A 23515-nucleotide genomic window follows, 5' to 3' on the forward strand; every position below is an offset into this window, starting at 1 on the left:
AAATAAGTATTTGATACATCACAAAAATCGAACTTAATATTTGGTACAGAAACCTTCGTTTGCTATTACAGATACCAAACGTTTCCTGTAGTCCTTGACAAGGTTTGCACACACTGCAGCAGGGATTTTGGCCCACTCCTCCATGCAGATCTTCTCCAGAGCCTTCAGGTTTCGGGGCTGCTGCCGGGCAACACGGACTTTCAGCTCCCTCCATAGATTTTCTATCGGGTTCAGATCTGGTGACTGGCTAGGCCTCTCCAGGACCTTAAGATGCTTCTTACGGAGCCACTCTTTAGTTGCCTTGGCTGTGTGCTTTGCTGGAAGACCCAGCCACGACCCATCTTCAGGGCTCTCAATGAAGGAAGGAGGTTGTCAGCCAAGATGTGGCGATACATAGCCCCATCCATCTTCCCCTCAATACGGTGCAGTCGTCCTGTACCCTTGGCAGAGAAGCAGCCCCAAAAAATGATGTTTCCTCCTCCATGTTTCACGGTTTGGATGGTGTTCTTGGGGTTGTACTCATCCTTCTTTTTCCTCCAAACACGACGAGCCGAGTTTAGACCAAAAAGTTCAATTTTGGTTTCATCCGACCACATGACCTTCTCCCATTGCTCCTCTGGATCATCCAGATGGTCAGTGGCAAACTTCAGACGTGTCTGGACATGCACTGGCTTCAGCAGCAGGACCTTGCTTGCGCTGTAGGATTTTAATCCATGACGGCGTGATGTGTTTCCGATGGTTTTCTTCGAGACTGTGGTTCCAGCTCTCTTCAGGTCATTGACCAGGTCCTGCCGTGTAGTTCTGGGCTGATCCCTCACCTTCCTCATGATCAGTGATGCCCCACGAGGTGAGATCTTGCATGGAGCCCCAGAACGAGGCAGATTGACCGTCAACTTGAACTTCTTCCATTTTCTAATAATCGCTCCAACAGTTGTTACCTTCTCACCAAGCTGCTTGCTTATTTTCCTGTAGCCCATCCCAGCCTTGTGCAGGTCTATTATTTTATCCCTGATGTCCTTACACAGCTCTTTGGTCTTGGCCATTGTGGAGAGGTTGGAGTTTGCTTGTTTTAGCATGTGAACAGGTGTCTTTTATACAGGTAACAAGTTCAAACAGGTGTAGTTACTTCCGGTAATGAGTGGAGAACAGGAGGGGTTCTTAAAAAATAACTAAGAGCCGAAATATTTACGAGTTGGTAATGTATCAAATACTTATTTCATGCAGTTAAATACAAATTTATTATTTAAAAATTATACAATGTGATTTTCTGGATTTTTGTATTAGATTCCGTCCCTTACAGTTGAAGAGAACCTATGATACAAATTACATACCTCTACATGGACCTCTACATTACAGACCTCTACTTGTTCTCCCCACTGTACCAATTCTTCAGAAGAAGCACAGCAATAGTTTGTGAAAAAAAATGGAAGCAAAAAAGCGGGTGTTTAATTTACTCCAAATGTAAGCATTGGTTTCATGTGTGACGTGAGGACAAAGTTTGTCGCAGTCAGTGACGTTTCCACAGTTAAATATTCGGTTATCAGTGATCACGTGATGACGCCACAAATGCAGAATTCGCACTTTTTCATTTTCCCTGTCGTTCTTAAGAACCCTTCTTTAAATGTGCGCTTGGGTGTGGATGATAGGCCAAACCGTCAAAAAAAATCTTCTTTTTGCCAGATGCCCTCCTGCTTGCTATGTGTGGACATGACCTTAGTCTTAGTCTATTCGACGTTAATACTTATTAGTCCTAATCATATTTTAGTCATCTCAAAATGTGTTTGTCTTAGTGTAGTTTTATTCGACGTTTACCAAAAATGTTTTCGTCTGTAAAATAAAAAAATAAAAAAAAACTCCAAAAATAAAGGTTTTCAACCAATTCAAATGAGCATTGATGGGTGACCACCTATTGTAGCGTCCACAAAGACAACGTCAATTTGGTGATAATACAAACTCAGCAGGAAAACAGTACCTTATTTTCAATGAATTATACCCTTTTGGACGCCACAAACTGCATATAAAAAAATAAAAGTCGTCCGAGAGTTTAAGAGGATGCTCGCCATTAACATTAGCCTAATGCTAACGCGAACGCAATGCTAACGCTACGAGTTAAATTTAGTGTGTAATGATCACTCAGCATAGACCTTTAAAGGCTAAAGCAACATTGCGTATTCCCTGGCCAAGAAAACAAATCTTACCGTGTTTGCAAGCCTGCATGGAGCCTGGAGACGAAACACTGGTCGGGAGTGGGGGACCTCTCTTTGGTCTCAAGAGACATCTCTTGTTGGAGCCATGATTCTTGTGAATCCACTTGGTCCAGCAGCCCTCAAACACGTGATAACTGCGCTGTTTTTCACTGCTGACTAACAAGCAGATCTAATCTGAGGCAGGAGCCCAATTAAGGAAAGGAAATTGACTGGGTGTGTCTGTATTTTCTACTCAAAATGGAGTGATTCCATATTTTTTTCTTCAGAATGGAGTGATTCTATATTTCCCTGTACTTGCGCTATAAAAATATTCACTGACCACTACAATGTTTTTATTCATTTCTTTTAGTGTTTCTGAATCCCAAGGAGTTGCACTTTCAAACTAATTCATTATTTTTATAAGCTTTTTATCTGAGTTTGCTCTACATAATAAAATGTCTGAGTGAGTGCTCATCTGAGACTGGTGATTCCATACTTTTTTGCTAGGGTTAGTACATTTGACCGATTTTTTTAGACTGGCTTTTTCAACTGACTAAAATGTGTTTGGATTTTACCTGTTTTATTTGTGGTAATGACATTTTTTGTTGTCTATTTTATTGTATAGTTATTTCCTGTGTTTTATTATTCAGCTACTATATTTTGCTTTCTTGTAAGGCACTTTGAGGACCTCTCAGATTTTTGTATATAAATTTGATTTGTACAGATGTGACTTATATTCAGCTGCGACTCACAGTCTGAAAAATACGCTAAGTACACTAGACTGCAAGATACTGTATAACCCAGTGTCCCCACTTCACTTGAAAGTCTTTCTTAAACTATTAACCCATACTCCTCCCAGGTGATCCCTTTCACTCGTCCTGTGACAGCAGGGTTCAGCGGTCATGCTTGTTTGCTGAGGCGCCACTCATCAGAAGGAGAAAGTCAATGGCCAGGTGTGCGGGTGACAGGCCCAAGTCAATACATTTAAGTCTAGATTAAAACTATTGATTCCAGCCTATTTGTATACAATAAATAAAGTGTGTGTTGCCGGCCAGGGTGGCAGCTGGGACTAAGTTTCCCCCTGCTCTCCAGTCTTCGCACCCTCCACCCTGTGCCCCTGAGAGGGTTGTGCACCCCCAGCCCTCCCGTCCACGCTGTGTTGCCTCATTCTCATTTGGTCGGTGCCACCTGTATTGATTTTCAATTTGTTTACCCCCGGCTTCAGATCATCAGTTACATGGTTGAGAGAGAGAGAGTTTGAGTCTTAGGTGTGTGTGTGTGTGGTTGTTCTTTATGATGGGCTGCAAAAGTAAATGGGGTAGACTTGCATGCATTTTCAGTACAAATGGTGTTTTGATAAAAAATCACTTGTAAGTCAATACTTTTTTTTATTAAACTGCACACACACACACCTGATTGATGAAGATAGGTGCTGACAAGAGTATGTGCAGCAAAGTGTGTGTTTGTCTTGCACTATTAAAACTCAACTAGGACAAATTTAGACCTTACTGTCCCCGTTTGTGCAATGTTTTGGTAAATAGTTTTTATTAACAACCTTCTTTCTGTCCACACTCCAGCCCTAAGTTTGGACAAGCTGCTCCCTAATTGCTGTTCACTCAGGCAAAGCACAAAGACACTTCTGTTTTGTTAAACGAGGAGAACTTCAGCACAGATGAGTAATGGCGCCTTTTGGGAGAGATCTCTCTTGCTGAGGCCAGTTGTTTGAGGCCAGGGTCGGAAGTTGCCGAGGGGGTGGGTCTTGCGCAGTTGTTTGTCACGCCCTGATCCCCCTGAGCAATGGCTGATTTTTCTTTTGCCGCCGGTCCCTTCGAACAGTGTTGGCAGACAGCGGCAGGCTCACTGCTTAATACCTTTTCAATTGTTTTAATCTTCTGTCTCTATTGATCTCGCGGGACGTGATTAATCAGATCAGTGGAGCAGGCAGTTAGTACATTAAAAATTGTCAGACCATGTTAGGGATGATTGGGTGTTGTAGTGCACTTACAGCTTGTAGGGCAGGGTTAGTGGTGTGGGGGGCTTCTTGTCTCTTGTGTTTTGTTGTGGTGTCTGGCAGAGTAACAAACAATCTTACCGTATCAGTCTTTGTATGAGCCGCTCCCACACAATGGGGAAACAAACATCTCCGTTCATCTGCTCAGCTGTCAGCTTGCGATGATTTCTGATATTTTTGTCACCACATATAAGTGACTTTTTGCCTTTTGTTTGGGGGTCAATGCTTTTGCAGTTTGTAAAAAAGGTACACACACTAAATTGAAACGATAAATATTACACACTTGCTAAGTTTCTTACTGCCTGTTGACCACAACTGTATTTTTTTTTTTTGACTGTACTGCTTCATTGTGAAAGTTGTTGCTATATGTTTCCTCTTTTCTTGCAGCTGCAGTAAATAACCAAAAAAATGCAGTGTGGCCCCAACCAACGATCACAATATTAAATACATTGTAACGTAATTTTCGGACTATAAGCCGCTACTTTTTTCTTTCATTTATTTTGAATCCTGCGGCTTATTTGCTGATTTATTTGGGTTAATAGGTAACACTTATTTGACAGCGCGGTCATAAGTAGAGGTGTGACAAAATGTCGAATGGTGATATATCGTGATTAGGGTTGTTCCGATGATGTTTTTTTGCTCCCGATCTGATCCCGATCGTTTTAGTTTGAGTATTTTTTATTTCCCGATATTTCCCGATCCGATTGCTTTTTTTTTTTTTTTTTTTGCTCCCGATTCAATTCCAATCATTCCTGATAATTTTTCCCGATCATATACATTTTGGCAATGCATTAAGAAAAAAATGAATAAAACTCGGACGAATATATACATTCAACATACAGTACATAAGTACTGTATTTGTTTATTATGTATTATGTATTTTATTTATTACGGGGTGGCGTGGCTCAGTGGTAGAGTAATTGTCACCCAACCCAGAAGTTGTGGGTTCGATTCTCCGCCCTGATGAACACGTCTAAGTGTCCTTGAGCAAGACACTGAACCCCACGTTGCTCCTGGTGCTGCGTCACCAGTAGGTGGATGGTGAGATAGTGTAAAGCGCTTTGAGCGCCTTGAAAGGTGGAAAAGCGCTATATAAGTGTAACACCATTTACCATTATGACAACAAATCCTCAAGATGGCATTTAGATTATTAACATTCTTTCTGTGAGAGGGATCCACGGATAGAAAGACTTGTAATTCTTAAAGGATAAATGTGACTTTGTATATTGTGACTAAATATTGCCATCTAGTGTATTTGTTGAGCTTTCAGTAAAGGATACTGTAGCCATTTAACTGTTCTGCCCAAATGCATGATGGGAAGTGCAACCATGACTGTGCGTAGTGACACCAATTGATATATCTTCTCTGCGTTGAGAAATAACATATGGTGTTAAGAAAAAGATCAACTATTACCTTTCTTCCCCACATTGCTTCCCACGATATTGTTAATTGTTGAGAGGGGGATTTTAAGACTTTAGCCAATTAAATAAAGGCTCCAAAGACTGCCTAAATTCACTCTACTCATTTTACACTGCCTTTTAGCTCTATATATTGGTAAAACGGCGCCTTTATAGATTGAACGCGACAATGCATGAGTGGGTCGTGCAGCGCATGCGTTATTTGCATTAAATATTTTAACGTGATTAATTTTTAAAAAATTAATTACCGCCGTTAACGCGATAAATTAGACAGTCCTACTTTAAGCCAAAACTAAAGACTCTGGATGAGGGTAAGACATTTTGTCTGTAACGTGAAATACAATTAGAAAACTATTTAATGAAAAAAAAAAAAATATATATATATATATATATATGTATGTATATATATTAATAAAAGGCATGTCCGATATTTTTTTGCCGATTCCAATACTTTGAAAATCGGACCCGATCGATCGGCATCTTTAATCGTGATACTTTGTATCCCAAAAGGTTATCGATATGCTCCTGCCAAGAAACGAGATATCGTTTTAAAAAGGTATCAAAAGGTGTCAAAAAAAAAAAAGGAACCAACAAGTTGCTACCAAAATCTTCCACCATAATAGTTTCTCAGTTCACTCTAAGACTGCCATTGACGGTGCTTGATGCCAAATCCGTTTTAGACTGGGAACATCCGTTCATTCAAAACCAGAGCATTCACAGTCATCCGGTCCGAATTTAGGGGCATTTACAGGTCATTTCCTGGTAAGTTTGAGTCAATGCCTATACATTTAGGTGATTAAAGTGACCCATAAAATACCCCCAAATCTACAGGAAGTAACTAAAAAAACAACAGGTAAATGATCTTAAATGGCCCAAAATTACCTCATTGCCTGGCATTGGCTGCCACTGATGGCCATAGACGTTCAATCCGTTTGAAGTGGGAGGGATGGCAGCGAACGTCTACTAGTGATAAACTCATTCCAATGCACAGCAGAAGCTTGTTTTTCTGTTTATTAGTTGTTTGTAGAACATCCTAGAATGATTTCCATACCAGTGTAAACAAATACAGTATTTATGTACTGTGTGTTGAATGTATATATTCGTCCGAGTTTTATTAATTTTTTTCTTAATCCATTTCCAAAATGTATATGATCGGGAAAAATTATCGGGAATGATTGGAATTGAATCGGGAGCAAAAAAAAGCAATCGGATCGGGAAATATCGGGATCGGCAGATACTCAAACTAAAACGATCGGGATCGGATCGGGAGCAAAAAAACGTGATCGGAACAACCCTAGTGTAAATATCTCATCATACAGTGAGGACAGCTGCGGTTTACCTATGCACACACGCTGTCTTCGTGTCAAATTTGGTGTGTGGCGGCTTATTGTTAGGTGCGCCTTACTGTCCAAAGATTAGGGAACTTTGAAAGTTCTTTGTCTGATTGCTCAAAATAGCAATTTTGATTTGATGACGGCAGAACTAATCATGAACATACATTATGTATCATTGTGCAGGTCCAGCCAAGTCTTTCGCGGACATTGAGCTCATGCCAGCATAATATGAAACAAGATAAGCACAATCACTTACTACAATTTCAGTGGCTCATGTGCCAATCTTAAATGTCGAGATAATAAAATATTCTCTCACCTGGTAACTGTAACCAAATCACAATTACATGACTTATCATGCAAACCATTTTACTCTTAATATTGGCATATTATTTTATGGTCTTACATTATCAGCAATTAAAATAGCACATAAAACATGCTGTACAGTGGGGCAAATAAGTATTTAGTCAACCACTAATTGTGCAAGTTCTCCCACTTGAAAATATTAGACAGGCCTGTAATTGTCAACGTGGGTAAACCTCAACCATGAGAGACAGAATGTGGAAAAAAAAAAACAGAAAATCGCATTGTTTGATCTTTAAAGAATGTATTTACAAATCATGGTGGAAAATAAGTATTTGGTCAATACCAAAAGTTCATCTCAGTACTTTTTTTATGTACACTTTGTTGGCAATAACGGAGGCCAAACGTTTTCTGTAACTCTTCACAAGCTTTTCACACACTGTTGCTGGTATTTTGGCTAGGCCACTCCAGGACCTTGAAATGCTTCTTACGAAGCCACTCCTTTGTTGCCCTGGCTATGTGTTTGGGATCATCGTCATGCTGAAAGACCTAGGCACGTCTCATCTTCAATGCCCTTGCTGATGGAAGGAGATTTTCACTCAAAATCTCTCGATACATGGCCCCATTCATTCTTTCCTTTACACAGATCAGTCGTCCTGGTCCCTTTGCCCCAAAGCATGATGTTTCCACCCCCATGCTTTACAGTGGATATGGTGTTCTTCGGATGCAATTCAGTATTCTTTCTCCTCCAAACACGAGAACCTGTGTTTCTACCAAAAAGTTCTATTTTGGTTTCATCTGACCATAACACATTCTCCCAGTTATCTTCTGGATCATCCTAATGCTCTCTAGCAAACCACAGACAGGCCTTGACGTGTACTTTCTTCAGCAGGGGGACACATCTGGCAGTGCAGGATTTGAGTCCCTGGCAGCGCATTGTGTTACTGATAGCAGCCTTTGTTACTGTGGTCCCAACTCTCTGTAGGTCATTCACTACGTCCCCCCCGTGTGGTTTGCTCACCGTTCTTGTTATCATTTTGACGCCACGGGGTGAGATCTTGCATGGAGCCCCAGATTGAGGGAGATTATCAGTGGTCTTGTATGTCTTCCATTTTTTAATAATTGCTCCCACAGTTGATTTCTTTACACCAAGCGTTTTACCAATTGCAGATTCAGTCTTCCCAGCCTGGTGCAGATCTTCAATTTTGTCTCTGGTGTCCTTCGACAGCTCTTTGGTCTTGGCCATAGTGGAGTTTGGAGTGTGACTGACTGAGGTTGTGGACAGGTGTCTCTTATACCGAGTTAAAACCGGTGCCATTAATACAGGTAACGAGTGGAGCCTCGTTAGAAGAAGTTAGACCTCTTTGACAGCCAGAAATCTTGCTTGTGTGTTGGTGACCAAATACTTATTTTCCACTCTAATTTGGAAATAAATTCTTTAAAGATCAAACAATGTGATTTTCTGTTTTTTTTTCCACATTCTGTCTCTCACAGTTGAGGTTTACCCATGTTGACAATTACAGGCCTCTCTAATCTTTTCAAGTAGGAGAACTTGCACAAATAGTGGTTGACTAAATACTTATTTGCCCCACTGTATATTAAAATTTTCTCCATCAAACTTTGCATTAATCAAATAATTCTCCATTTGCAGTAAGTACAGCATTGCAAACCTTTGACATTTTAGCTGTTAATTTGTTGAGGAGTGTTTAATGTGATAGTTTTGGTAATGTGATAGTTCTGGGTTGCTTTAGTGATGGCAAAGTGGGAGATTTGAACAAGGTTGAAAGGATTTTGAATAAGGAAGACTATCACTCCATTTTCCAATGGTCTGCCATACCCTGTGGCTTGATTGGAGCCAATTTCATCCTACAACTAATAGAATCGAAAGAATCGCTTTTCTGAAATATTTTGCATGGCATGCAAAGACATAGAAATTGTGCTCTGATAAGGAAGGACTTGATCAGATTTGGTGAGACGGACTCTCTGTTCTTATCTAATTGTGTTGGATTGCTTTCCACAGTCTCTTTTTATTGCAGTATATCAACCGTTTTGAATTTGTTATTACCTTTTTATTACTTTCAGGCATGATAACACAGCTCTTTCTTGTCTATTTCTTGTAGGCATTGGGCAGCATGTACTTCATCCACAAGTCATTGAAGAACATCCGCCAGTATGACTTTATTGGTAAAAAAAAAAAAACCTTTCTTGTGGTTAAGCAAAATTAAGCAAGATTAAGTTGTAAGGGTGTAACGGCACATGTATTTGTATTGAACCGTTTCGCTACGTGGTGCTCGGTTCAGAACGGAGGCGTACCGAACGAGTTTCTAACGTAATGTAACCCTTGCGAGGCTGTGAGTCGATCGGGTTACAGTTTCTTTGTGTAGATAATGTTTACTCCCGTCTTCTCTACTATAATGAGGACCAAACACGGTAGGACAGTATAACCCAGAAGCGTCAACGGCGCGACAACGTGGCCGCCGCGAGAACGCAGTGAAACGCGGGTATTAAAGTCAATCAGCCAATGCACACCAGTGGCAGTGCGGCCACGTGTTAGACGCGTCCCAGAAGCGGCTCAACACGACACACGGGCAAAGAACGGCAGAGTTTATTATTTGACGCGAGACGCGACCCTCCTGCATCAATACTACTACTGGTAGCTAGGATCGGGCAGACCGGAAGTCACTCGCGTAAAAATACGATGGATCCGGTCGATTTTTCAAACTAATATGCAATCGTAACCCACTTTTTTAGTCCATCAGATCTCATGAGTGGTAGATTGGGGCACATTTGACTTGTCTTTGTTGATTTACTGCTGTCTTCTCTGCTATAATAATAACCAACACGGCCCCCGTGTTCAATACAAAACCCTCCTACCACAACAAAACAAGTAAGAACTAATATTCACATAGGAACAAAAGTTATACAACATAAAATATACACAATATAAATTAATACTACATCACATTTGTAAAATATAAGCACATAATGAAATAAATAATAGCCCATTGTTCCTATTGTTGAAGGCACAAAGGTTAGTAATAAATAACTATCACTTTTATATTTTGCATTTTGTTTTCTTACTGTACCGAAAATGAACTGAACCGTGATCTCAAAACCGAGGTACGTACCGAATCGAGATTTTTGTGTACAGTTACAACCCTATTAAGTTGTGATGAGGCTTGAATAGCTCCGGCCCTTCCTCAGGTTTAGCCGCCATTGCGCATTTGCAAAATGCCAGAATTCTAAAAAGCGTCATTTTACAGCTTTGTAGTCTGGTCACGTTAGGTGTGAAAAAGCTCCTCCAAAAAGCATATGGAAGAACCATAAACATCATGGAGCTGCCACTTGCTGTTTGGTCCAAACTGATAGTCGCTCACCAAACTCTGTCTAATGACCGCTTTATAGATCCCCCTCATCACGTATGCCACACTGATGAGGTTAACACCAGTTTATTGATTGCTGTTTGCATGTTTCCCCACTCTATTTTCTGACACCTACCTCTCCCTACTTCTTTCGTCTTTGCACTTCACAGTCAAGGATTTTAAAGCAGTGCCGGGACTGGACAAGTACGTGGGCTCCCTAGATGGGGTCACTACTGTGGAGAAAGAAAAATTCCCAAAGAATTTCTGGCCTGATGTGAGTGTTTGTGTGTATTTGTTAGGGTGGGAGTAATACTTGGCCCAAAGGGAGATGTGTGGACAAATGAGTCTACTGGGGATGCAGTGGCTGTCTACTCTGACAGGGAGATGAGATAAATTATGTGAACGGATCAATAATGATCAATATGGCTGCTGTTTAATGACTCTTGCTAATTTGTCTGTGTTGTAGTTCAAGTGGTCCAGGAAGGGCTTCATGAGGACCCGCTGGATCATCCACGACCGGTATGCTCATCACACTGATCATAGTCCAGACAACACATGGAAAAGATTCAAACTAACACAACTTAAGTGACCTCCGCTAATAGCACTTTCTGTTTTGTGTTCACGTGTCATGTGTACATGTGCGTTTGATGTTTTCCCAGAGGGCTGGACCTGGTCAACGTCCACCTGTTTCATGATGCCTCCAACCTCATTGCCTGCAATTCTAGTCCTTCTATCTATTCTGCCAACCGTAAAAACGCTCTCCAACATGTCATCAACAGGTCTGAATTGTAGCAATGTCCAAACATAAAAATGACTTCAGTGCATACAGTTGTGGTCAAAAGTTTACATACACTTGTGAAGAACATAATGTCATGGCTCTCTTGAGTTTCCAGTTATTTCTACAACTCAGATTTTTCTCTGATAGAGAGATTGGAACAGATACTTCTTTGTCACAAAAAACATTCATGAAGTTTGGTTCTTTTATGACTTTATTATGGGTGAACAGTAGGGATGGGAATCGAAATCCGATTCCAATTCCGAACCGGTTCCGAGTGTTTCGAGGCCTCGACATCACAATGAAAAAGCCTTAACGATCCCTTTAATGATCTCTAAAAACGCATATTGCGTCGTGACGTGTCTTGTTGTCCAGACGCATCAAACTAGCATGGCGCCAAGAACCACTCGCTCCAAAGTTTGGCTACACTTCATCAGGAAAAAGGGTGAAAATGAAAGGTTACGATAGTTTAGCAGGAGCATTGCCGCCGTAAACATAACAATGACAGCACGTAGATTCGAACGCTCGAAAGTGTGTCTTCACGAGGAAAAATTACAACAAAGCGACTTGCAGTCATTGTAAGATGGAGATAACTGCATCGGGAGGGAATAGACTGCACTGTCCTCACCGAGACGCGAAGGCTCAGTCCTGGCTATACAGCTAGCTGAACTCCCAAATGACGATGCAGAAGACGTTGGTATAATTTGCTGACTTTATTCAACCATCACTTGAAACTAAAAATAGAAATGAAACAAATCGATTTCGTCCCCAATAACAAACAGGTTTGCATCAACGTAAATCAGCGATGATTAGCTGCTAACACGGTAATAACAAACAGTTAGCATGCGTTCGCTAGCATTAGCACATTGTTTAAACCACTACACAACTGGATTTAAGTGTCCGATCGCGAGTGGAAACACACAACAACAACACAGAAGAGGATACATACAGGCGTTGCCTCTGTAGATATTTTACAAACATTAACAAAGAACGTAGGCTCGTGGCAGTGTTTCGCTTTCTCACTAACTCACTCACTCGCTTGGATGCGGCATTTCTTCTTCTTCGCGTGTAAGCGCGCTCTTCTTCACGTGAGCGCGTTCTTCTTCGCGTGAGGAAGCGCAAGGGTGCCACCACTTGAGCGTGAAACCACCATAAAAACTAAAAGGCATGCATTTCAATATACTGGTAAATAAAAACAGGGGTCCCCAAACTACGGCCCGCGGCTCCATATTTGGTCTGGCCCCCTGAACAATTCCAGAGAGCATTTTGAATTTTTAAATTTTTTTCCCCCCTCAGTAGTGTTATTTATTTCCTCGCCTTTTTCAGTGAATAACTCAGAGAGGGTTATTTGGTTATTATCTATTTAATTAATAGTGTTATTTTTATTTTTTATTATTATTTTATTATTTTTATTTTATTTACTTTTGTTCCGTGAAGAATCCACAGAGGGTTATTTGATTGTGGCTTTCTGAAAAACAATAATATTTTTTACATTTACGCACTCCTGCAATCGTCAAACTTTTTCTGTTACAAACTGACCCCGGCCTCTCATCAGAGAAGGGAAAAGTTATGTGGCCCTCACAGGAAAAAGTTTGGGGACCCCTGCTTTGACACATATTGCCAAACGCAGAACAACGACCTATATGCCAATATATACGAATATTTTTTATTTCTATTAGAAAAATATTTCAGTAAAATGTTACACATTCTTTTGCATTTGCCACTTATTGCCACAGTTAACATTGAGGCTTAGGGCCTCTTTTGACCTCATTGTGAGTTTGTAAGGTTGTGACTTCTGATTAAACAAACTCGATGCCTAACTCGATGCCAATCAAAATGTTCGTTCTTCTTTTTCCCGAAATTAGAATCGATAAGAGAATCGATAAAGAATCGAATCGTTAAGCAATATCGATAATGCGTTTACAACACTGCGGGTGTGCGCTTGTCCTCATGGGAAACGCATTCTTCCTTAGGGCAAAAGACTGCCGCTTTTGTCCACCGGCATCGCTAAAATCAACCAAAACTGAAAAGTTACATAGTGTTACTTTAAGTGTGACCATTTATATAATTACATTTGAATCAAATCAATGGATCTAGATTAATTTACATTTTATTTCTTGTTACTAAAAGGCAAACAGAAGTGAATCTCCTAAAAGTAAAACAAATAGCAATCTTTAGGTTAAACTTTGACAGCAAGCTGAAATCTTACAGCTTTCAATGTGAGTCGTAATGTTGAATTAACATAAAATATGGTATACATCTTATTTTGTGTGACTTTTCTGACATGTCTAAACCAGAATGAGACCAAAGATTAGTAGCTAAAGCTTGCGCTGAATTTGTTTCTTCTAGGATATCAGACAACTGCCACACACCGATGCCTTTCTTCCTGTTTGGAGATTTTAACTTCCGTTTGGACACGCTGAGTCTAGTCCAGGTATGCTGAAACAGCAGTGGTGGCTGTGTACTTTCACAGGGCCCTTTCTATTTAACCGGAACTCTTATGCAAACATGTGAGCAGCATCTGTCTACATCGGCTGAAGTGCAGACTGTGAAAAAGGACAGCACTAATGAAGTGCAGAAAATCATCTGTGAAGAGAAGGCTGACCGCCAGGTAGTTCAGTCTTTTAAACTACAACATTCACTGACATTAATTTTTTTCTATGGAGCTTAGGTTGTTTTCTCACTACCAGGTGCTTCTGCTGATTGAGGACAAACTCTTTGCCTACCTTTACCAAGCTGCATTCAGAGAAAACAATGGCAAAGCGGTCAGTTCATTATCCAAACTCGTCACATTTTAGTTTGGCATGAAAATACCCCAACAAATCCGATGAAAATCTTTCTTCTTCTTCTTGTTTTTATTAATTAGACAGCAGCATATAATAAAACATTTGACACAATAATCATTGACATCCACAAAAAAACCCCAACAACTTTAAAATAAGAGGGAGGCAGCATGGAAACTGGGGGTTTATAGACAGTTACACCCATAAATCATGCCAAAAGTACCTCCAGGATACATCCTACTGCTCCACATTCCCCTCCATCTTTTTTACCATCTGCCTCTACACCCACTACTATCCAAGAACTCACTGAGCTTTCTCCAATAACATCAGACCCCGATATCCCGAGCAACTACCAACCCATTTTCCTTCTCATACTTTTAAGCATTGTGTTTTCTTGTGGTAGCTTTAAAGTAGATTGTTGATCTTTTGACCACATTAGTCACGTAGCATATTTAGACCACCCTTATTTGATATATATATATTAGGGCTGTTAAACGATTGAAAATTTTAATCGAGTTAATTACAGCTTAAAAATTAATTAATCGTAATTCATCGCAATTCAAACCATCTATAAAATATGCCATATTTTTCTGTAAATTATTGTTGGAATGGAAAGATAAGACACAAGACGGATATATACATTCAACATATGGTCCATAAGTACTGTATTTGTTTATTATAACAATAAATCAACAAGATGACATTAACATTATTAACATTCTGTTAAAGCGATCCATGGATAGAAAGACTTCTAGCTCTTAAAAGATAAATGTTAGTACAAGTTATAGAAATTTTATATCAAAATCCCTCTTAATGTATTCGTTTTAATAAAATTTGTAAAATTTTCAATCAAAAAATAAAGTAGTAGCCCGCCATTGTTAATGTCAACCATTACACCAGTACTTCTCAAATAGTGGGGCGGGCCCCCCCAGGGGGGGCACAGACCGATGCTGGGGGTGGCGCATGTGACCTTGGGGAACATACTTTTTTGCTAGAATAAGGTGTAATTGCACATCTACTGAGTGGGTGGCAGTGGCGCTCTCATTTTCAGCATCTGCGCAGTATTTTTCAACCAAACAAGAGCAAACAGCAAATAGCACTGGAGATATGAAAAGCTAAGATGAAAAAATATGACGAAGCTTGTGGCGCATTTGGCTTTGACTTTTAGTACAGCGGGAGACGAGTAAAGACCAATCTGATTATTTTGTCTAAAAATGTTCGCAGCGGACAGCAAGAATTCTTTTTTTTTTTTTTTTTTTGCGAAAACGTGCCAATATTGCCAACAAGCGTCCTCCTTTTTCAGTGTTACATCAGTAAACCAGCGAGCACTGTCAGCATCACATAAGATGGCATACCAAGTTGCTCAATGCAAAAATAACCCAACACCACAGCAAAGGAGCTGATACTGCCTGCACCAAAAATAAAAACAGTCTCTCTGTCCATTGACACTGTTGTTTTTGTTCTATGAATCCTTGCTTTTTCAGTACAATTGTTTGTCATTTTTTCCTCTTCAGTTAATGTTGCTAATCATTTTGAATTAATGATTATTTATTGATTTTATTCAATTTTTTTTTCCCCAGTATCAAACGGTCAAAAAATGTATCTTGAGTCTAATTTTACAGTATGGATGTGTTTGTTTTTTTTTATTTTATTTTATTTTATTTTTACACTTTATTTTCATTTTCTTCTTTAATATTAAAAAGGACACCATGTTATGCTAAGGTGTACTTATACAATAATAAGAATTTTATAGTCAAATGTTACCACAGTGTATTTACATTGGTGGGAGAGAGTTGGGGTGGGGCGCAGAACGTTTACGTCTTCCTGGGGGGGCATAACAGAAAATAATTGAGAAGCACTGAATTACACAATGCTCATGGGTTGCACTCAAACACCAGCAGAGGGCAACAAAACTCTAAAAAACACAAGTAACAAGTGGAAATTACACTGTCCTGTTGTTAATTGCGTCAACTATTTTAACGTGATTAATTTAAAAAAATTAATTACTGCCCGTTAACGCGATAATTTTGACAGCCCTAACATATATATATATATATATATATATATATATATATCAGAGGTTGCGCTAGACTTTTTCGTTGTCTGTCATTTTGACTGACAGGGTCATAAAAATCCGGTCATAATCTATTTTTACCCGTCACTTAAATTTTTAAAATGATGATAATGACATTGTGGTGACCCTTTGTTTGGCATAATTCACCTTCCGTACTTGTGTGTCCATTTGGCCGAGCGCGTTACCGGTGTAGGTTCAAGCGCCTACACCGGCTACGACAGTCACGTGACAGAGACACTTAAGAGCAGCGCGCGGTCCCCTCACTATCCACTCGCTCTCGCTATATGATTGGCCGAAGAGTCGAAATGCTCTCCCGTGAAATGCTTGTTTAAAAATGTTCCCATTGTTACTTCTTGCGTTCGCTTATAAGTGCCCATTTAAAAAAGGAAAAGCGATGGATGATACTACACACAGAGCGTATTATTAACAAATGTTAAAGTTGTATAATCATATAGCGAGAATAAGGAACGTCACTGACAAGCGCAGGCCCCCGCGAGTGGATAGTGAGGGGTCTAGGATAGTTCGCCGACAGCTAACAAGACTCTTAACATTGCATACCGCTTCAACATATTCAATAGTATTTAGTTTTCATTCATTTTAAATTAATATTCTGTCCGAACAAGCTTAACAGAGAATCCACACCGTGCCATCACACATCAAGCAGATGAATATGTAACTTTTTCTCCGTAGTGACAAAAACAGCTGACTGTGGCCCCAGTAGTTAGGTAGCCTACCATATGTAGCATATGGAACAATGAAATTAACAGTTCACCTGCTGTGGCCTGAACGTAGTCTCACACTTTCCTCCTGGTGCGCATGGACTTGAATTGCGTGTCCGCTTGTGCAGTCCCTGTTTTTTCACCTCTTTTATCAACACCATCGTCGTTTTGGGGCTTTTTGAAGAAACTTCGGACACTCAGTTGCCTTGACGTTTTTCAGAGTAAGGCCAACGACGTCATGCATCAAGAGAGACAATAGCTAATTAATATGCTCACTCGCCACCTTGTGGTCTGGGGTGTGAATTGCAACCGGTCAAAATGACGGATGGACTTCAGTTTTTTCCGTCACCGTTTTAAAAAACCGGTCAACGACGGAAAATATTCGGTTAACGCGACCCCTGATATATATATATATTATATAATTATATTAGGTATTTTCTTAAGGCATCTTTGGTATGTTCTGTCTGTATGCATCTAAAAAAAACAAGCTTAGAGCGCACGGTAGTACTTTGGGTTTCAAATTCGCCTCTTTCACCGGTGTAGCACATTTTGGCATAACACCCCCCCCCACCGTCTCGTCTCATCCCGTCTTTCATGTTCATTTTGCTTTTGCTGCTCGTTCTGTGAAATATCGACAGTGCTGTCATGCTCATTAATGTTCCTCTCGGGTTCAAATTGAAATGGTTGAACAGATGACATGTTCATGTCGCTTGAGTCATACTCTGGAAGCCCGGCAGCGCAACCATGTGACGTCACAGTCTTGCGACGTCAACAACAATAACGCCACACTAGTACATTGTGGCTTTTAAAAGGGGGAAAATTATTACTTTGGATGTTTTTTCTTGGAAAGTAAAGACCTGCCCAAAAATGAAGTATGTCAGTAAAATTCAGTTCAAATCAAATTATCTGAAAATGACCCATATATCCTGTAAACAATACATTTCTCAGTAGATTAGTTTGCCTATAAACAATCAAAGTTGAAGAAATTCAAGGTGGCTCTTGCAAATTTATTTAGTTCTTTATCAGATCTCAAAGAGGAAAAAGTTTGAATTAAAATGATTATAATATTCCTCTTCATTCCAGTTGCTGAAATATGACAAAGAAGTTACTGCCTTTCATGATGTTGTTAGAGAAGAGGAAATCCAGTTTCCACCCAGGTGAGATTTTTATCTTGCTTACTGCCAGTGTTGTCAGTAACGCGTTACTGTAATCTGATTACTTTCTTCAGTAACGAGTAATCTAACGCGTTAGTTTTTGCAAGCCAGTAATCCGACTAAAGTTAGTTTCCCTAGTGCCTTTGCGTTACGATTTTGTTTTTGCCTCATAATGTATGTAGAATGAAGAATACTGTAGTCATGTATGAAAAGCATTTCTCATTGGGGGGGGGGGGACGGGTCATGTGTATTACGATGCTGTTTGAGGCTGTCTGCCACGGCGGTCAACAACATAGCATTCTGACGAGGCAGCGAGGCTAACAGTGAAAGGCAGGATATATGCCGCAAAAGGATGCATTTGCTCACTGGAAATACAGCCATTACTTCACATTTCTGTCCAGTAAAGATGACAAAAATATCTCCGTGCGTTGCAAACTTTACGCTGGCTGAAAAAGACTGTCGGCCGCTAAAAACTCTACATCCAATTCAACAAGGAAGCACTTGGAATTACAGGACAATGCGACAAAACTCGAAAAAGCCGAGAGGTAACAAGACAGCCAGCGCTTCTACAGTTTGTAACCAACCTTTATGCACATTTTATTGTCAGTGTTTGTAACCATAGGCGAAGTTTTACTTTTGTGGGGCTGGGGGCAAAGCATGTTGATTACTGAAACAAAAGTCAAAAGTTTGGACACACCTAAATATTTTTACGTTTTATATATTTTCCCTACTATTGTAAATCCTCTCTGAATACATCAAAACTTTGAACGAACATGTGGAATGGAAAAAAAAAGTGAAATAATTGAAAACAGGTTTTATATTCTACATTCTTCAAAGTGTCCACCTTTGAGGTGTTGTCAAACTTTTGGCCATTACTGTATATATACATATATATAAAACTGTTCAAGTTCAGTTGTTGTTGGTTGTGTTTGAAAGCTTAGGTTTACAGAAATTCTAAATACCCATCTTGCCTCCACAGGTGTAGTTTTGGCTTAGCAAAGCAAAACCTAGTGTCTTAGGTGCTAGTCACATGATCTGCTCGAAAAATGATTTTGACCCATTATGAAATACGTTGTAGGATTCTTGTTCATTTCAATAATTTTTGTTGTTTGTTTTATTGCTTTACAACTTTTATAGACAATATTTTAACAGCTAGGTATTTATATTAAAGGGGAAGTTCAGAATGTTTTACATTAGGCTTTATCTTGGAGTTAGCGGGGGTTTATTTAGTCGTTGGAGTTGATTTGAACAAATTCCGTGCAGTTTGTCAGTTATTTGTTAGTTTCAGGGCTCCGGCGTGGCTAAGCTAGCGCAAGTCAATGGTGGTTGAAATCCACTCCATCGACTAATTAAACCCTCGCTAACTCAAAGATTAAGCCTTATGTGAAAAATTCAATTACTTGCGATGACATTTTTTGTTATTTTTATGTTGAGGCAGCAAAAGGAGAAAAATTGGTAAAAAGTAACTGATAAGTTACTTTTAAAGTAACTTAGGCTACGTTCATACTACAGGTCTTAATGCACGAATCCGATTTTTTGTCATATCCGTTTTTTTGGCGTGCCCGTTCAGACTGCCTTTGTCCATTGAGACCGTTCAAGTATTACGCATGCGCACTAATTCGCAGTCCGACACGCGCTGAGCAAGAAGACCCGCACGCGCAGAAGCATCAAAACAAATGACACACGTCATCCGTCATTCCAGGGATATCATATTTTGCTTTTCAAAAGGAGGACACAAATAACAGACATAAATAAACCCCGTTTAGGTTTATATTTATAAGTTTATATGGATCGATAGCATGCACGCACTGTCCGTGCATGTCACACACACATACGGCACTTTGCCCCGACTCTCGGCCGTGTAGGCAATGTTGAAATATTGCTCACTTGGAGCAGAGAGAAAACTGAGCATTCTCAGGCTTATCCTCAACCCATTTTTATTTTTTATGACTGTTGTCAAGCCCAGCCCTTCCCCAAAAGCCGTGTTCACTGCAAGCTAGGCGCTAATAACATACAGCTGCATCACTACAGTAGCGTCTCTCTCGCTATTTGATGACGTAATTGCTGCATGAAATCCGATTTGGGAGAGTGGACAGTACAGACCGCCACGACAGTCTGGAAAAATGTGGCCTAGATCGGATTTGAACCACATACGAAAGTGACCCGGATCGGATTTGAAATGGTCCAGTTCTATGCGACTTGTCACGTTCAGACCATCAAGTTAATGCCTCACTCGAGTCGGAAAAACACGAAAAAATCGGATTCGTGCATTAAGACCTGTAGTATGAACGTAGCCTTAGTTACTTTGATGATAAAGTAATCGGTAAAGTAACTAGATTACTTTTTTGAGGTGTAATCAGTAATCAGTAATTAAATTACTTTTTTAAGTAATCTGTGACAACACTGCTTACTGCACATGTACAACCGTATTTCTCCAATTGTTTGTGCAAACCTTAGTCTATGATGCTACTCCCTGTTCCTCACTCTTCCAGCTACCCCTACAGCGAAGAGTACACTAAACCCACCCAGTACATGAACACTCGTTGTCCCGCCTGGTGCGATAGGATTTTGATGTCACACAGCGCACAGCAATTCATCAACAGTGTAAGTCACCACCACTATGTTCATTGGTAGCATAGGCATGTGATAAAGTATTTCTTGTCGTTGTTTGTTCTTCTCCTCTTCTGTCCGCTTCCTTCTTTTCTGTACTACCATTACCACCTCCTATTTGCTGCTTTGTACTAATAAATAAAACATAATGAACAACCACAATGGGAGTATATCAAACTCCTATGTGAGGAGGGTAGTAACATGTTACGTACATTTATGCCGTTACGTTTACTTTAGTAACTTTTTGAGAAAAATGTACTTGAAAAATGGTCATCACCAAAAATTGAATAACTTCCAAATTTTATTTAGATCGACAGAGTTATGATATTTCAAAGAATAGAATACAATGCGACTTTAGTTTACCACGATTTAAAGTTGCTGGTGGCGTTTTAATGACAGACGTTTTCTTCCCAGGGTGCTGATGGTGAGAGAACTGTAATTTACGACACAGTGGGCCCCAATGTTTGTATGGGAGATCATAAGGTAACCCTTGATTGAAAATCAGATGCTGTAGTAGCCCACTAAGCAGGCATTCACTTGAGTTAACGTGTTATTGTGTATCTTCAACAGCCCGTTTTCTTATCCTTTGCACTGAAGACAAATGAACATTGACTGGCGAACTTCCCAGTGATAAACTAGTAAGTGTGTGTCCATATTAAACTGTTTGTGGCACGTGTAGGAGATGAATAAGGGTGGGGGATCAGCGTGAGTGCAGCAATCTTGTTGTGATCCCCAGAGAGACATTAGTTAAAGGGGCCCGCAGTGTCGCCATACGAACTAAGATGAAGTACCAGCGGGACAGCAGTTCTCCTTTGTGTCCGTGTGCCATTAGCACCTTTCACTGATATCTTTTACATCTTCTCCACTGTCAATCTGGATCACTGTGCAACGGCACCATGCTCTGTTAGATGGTCTGCATGGTCCATCTGGATGGCCGACTAGGGATGAATAAATTGTAGCCGACAACATGGTATTGGCATTTTTATTGCCATGATTTTGTTTTGTTTAGTTTAAATTATCCCTATTGAGAATTACCTACTTTTTAATAAGGCATTTAACAGTTGAGAGAAATTATCCCTGCCTGGACAAGTTCATGAATGCAATGGTTTGTTTATAAGCTGTAGGCCTACATGTTAACATGATATGGGAGAAAATGATAATTGATCCATTTAATGCAAGCTCATGTGCAGCGGCTTCATGTTTGGGCACACTCATTAGATGTAATCAGTGTTTTTTTTTTTTGGCAGCACTTTTAATTTTCGTCGTAGTCTTTAGTCTTATGGACGATAATACTTATTAGTAGGGTTGTTCCGATCATGTTTTTTTGCTCCCGATCCGATCCCGATCATTTTAGTTTTGAGTATCTGCCGATCCCGATATTTCCCGATCCGATTGCTTTTTTTTGCTCCCGATTCAATTCCAATCATTCTCGATCATTTTTCCCGATCATATACATTTTGGCAATGCGTTAAGAAACAAATGAATAAAACTCTGACGAATATATACATTCAACATACAGTACATAAGTACTGTATTTGTTTATTATGACAATAAATCCTCAAGATGGCATTTACATTATTAACATTCTTTCTGTGAGAGGGATCCACGGATAGAAAGACTTGTAATTCTTAAAGGATAAATGTGACTTTGTATATTTTGACTAAATATTGCCATCTAGTGTATTTGTTGAGCTTTCAGAAAATGATACTGGTGCCATTTAACTTCTGCCCAAATGCATGATGGGAAGTGCAACCATGACTGTGCGTCGTGGTACCAATTGATATATCTTCTTTGCTTTGGGAAATGATATGGGGTGTTAAGAAAAAGATCAACTACAACCTTTCTTCCCCATATTGCTTCCCACGATTATTCTAATAGTTGGGAGAGGGATTGTAAGGCTTTAGCCAGTTAAAACAGGCTCCAAAGGCTGCCAAAATTCACTCTGCGTATTTTACGCTGCCTTTTAGCTCTATATACTGAAAGGGTAAAACGGCACCATCATAGATTGAACGCGACAATGCGTGAGTGGGTCGTGCAGCGCATATGTAATTTTGCGTTGAATATTGTAACGTGCTAAATGTAAAAAATATTCATTCTCACCGTTAACGCAATAAATTTGATAACCCTAACTTAAGCTTAAACTAAAGACTCTGGAAGAGTGCAACACATTATGTCTGTAACGTTAAATACAATTAGAAAACGATTTAATTAAAAAAAAAAAAATATATATATATATATATATATATATATATATATATTTAAAAAAGGCATGTCCGATATTTTTTTGCCGATTCCGATATTTTGAAAATGACGTGATCCCGATCGATCGGGACATCTCTACTTATTAGTCTTAGTCTTATTTTAGTCACCTCTAAATGTTTTTGTCTTCATCTAGTTTTTCTTGGCGAAAACTCAAGGCTAATTTCGTCTAGTTTTAGTTGACATTTACTAAAAACATTTTCGTTTGTAAAATTAGAAAAAAATTGACTCCTAAAATGAATAAATAAATAACGGTTCCCTACTATTTAGATTGACAGACTAGTACATATTGTAGTGGACAACACTAACTTTGTGATAATACACACTCAGCAGGAAAGCAGTACATTATTTTCAATTAGTTATACACACCCAGATGCCACGAACTGTATGTAAAAAAAAAAAATAGTTGAGTTTAAAGTGCCTATGATAGCAAAAAGCATGTTTATTTCCTATTTCATGCGGTATTTTATGCTCCTGAATGAAATAGACTGCTTGGATGTATGTGGAAGCGATCGATATATTCATTCAAT

General features: G+C 39.5%; 1 protein-coding gene across 1 annotated transcript in view; it reads left to right on the forward strand.

Moving 5' to 3' along the window:
* inpp5l (inositol polyphosphate-5-phosphatase L) overlaps positions 1-23515 on the forward strand; it is a 48197-nt gene that overhangs the window by 19171 nt on the left and 5511 nt on the right. Inside the window, exons 5-15 of the mRNA XM_057832024.1 lie at positions 9370-9433; positions 10782-10885; positions 11078-11130; positions 11271-11390; positions 13736-13820; positions 13905-13997; positions 14077-14151; positions 18046-18119; positions 20609-20720; positions 21141-21209; positions 21297-21364. Coding sequence (XP_057688007.1) covers positions 9370-9433; positions 10782-10885; positions 11078-11130; positions 11271-11390; positions 13736-13820; positions 13905-13997; positions 14077-14151; positions 18046-18119; positions 20609-20720; positions 21141-21209; positions 21297-21338 — 891 coding nt within the window. The 3' untranslated portion in view covers positions 21339-21364. The remainder of the gene's footprint in view (positions 1-9369; positions 9434-10781; positions 10886-11077; positions 11131-11270; positions 11391-13735; positions 13821-13904; positions 13998-14076; positions 14152-18045; positions 18120-20608; positions 20721-21140; positions 21210-21296; positions 21365-23515) is intronic.

This window comes from Corythoichthys intestinalis, chromosome 3 (genome assembly GCF_030265065.1).
Source record: "Corythoichthys intestinalis isolate RoL2023-P3 chromosome 3, ASM3026506v1, whole genome shotgun sequence".
Taxonomy (NCBI): Eukaryota; Metazoa; Chordata; class Actinopteri; order Syngnathiformes; family Syngnathidae; genus Corythoichthys; species Corythoichthys intestinalis.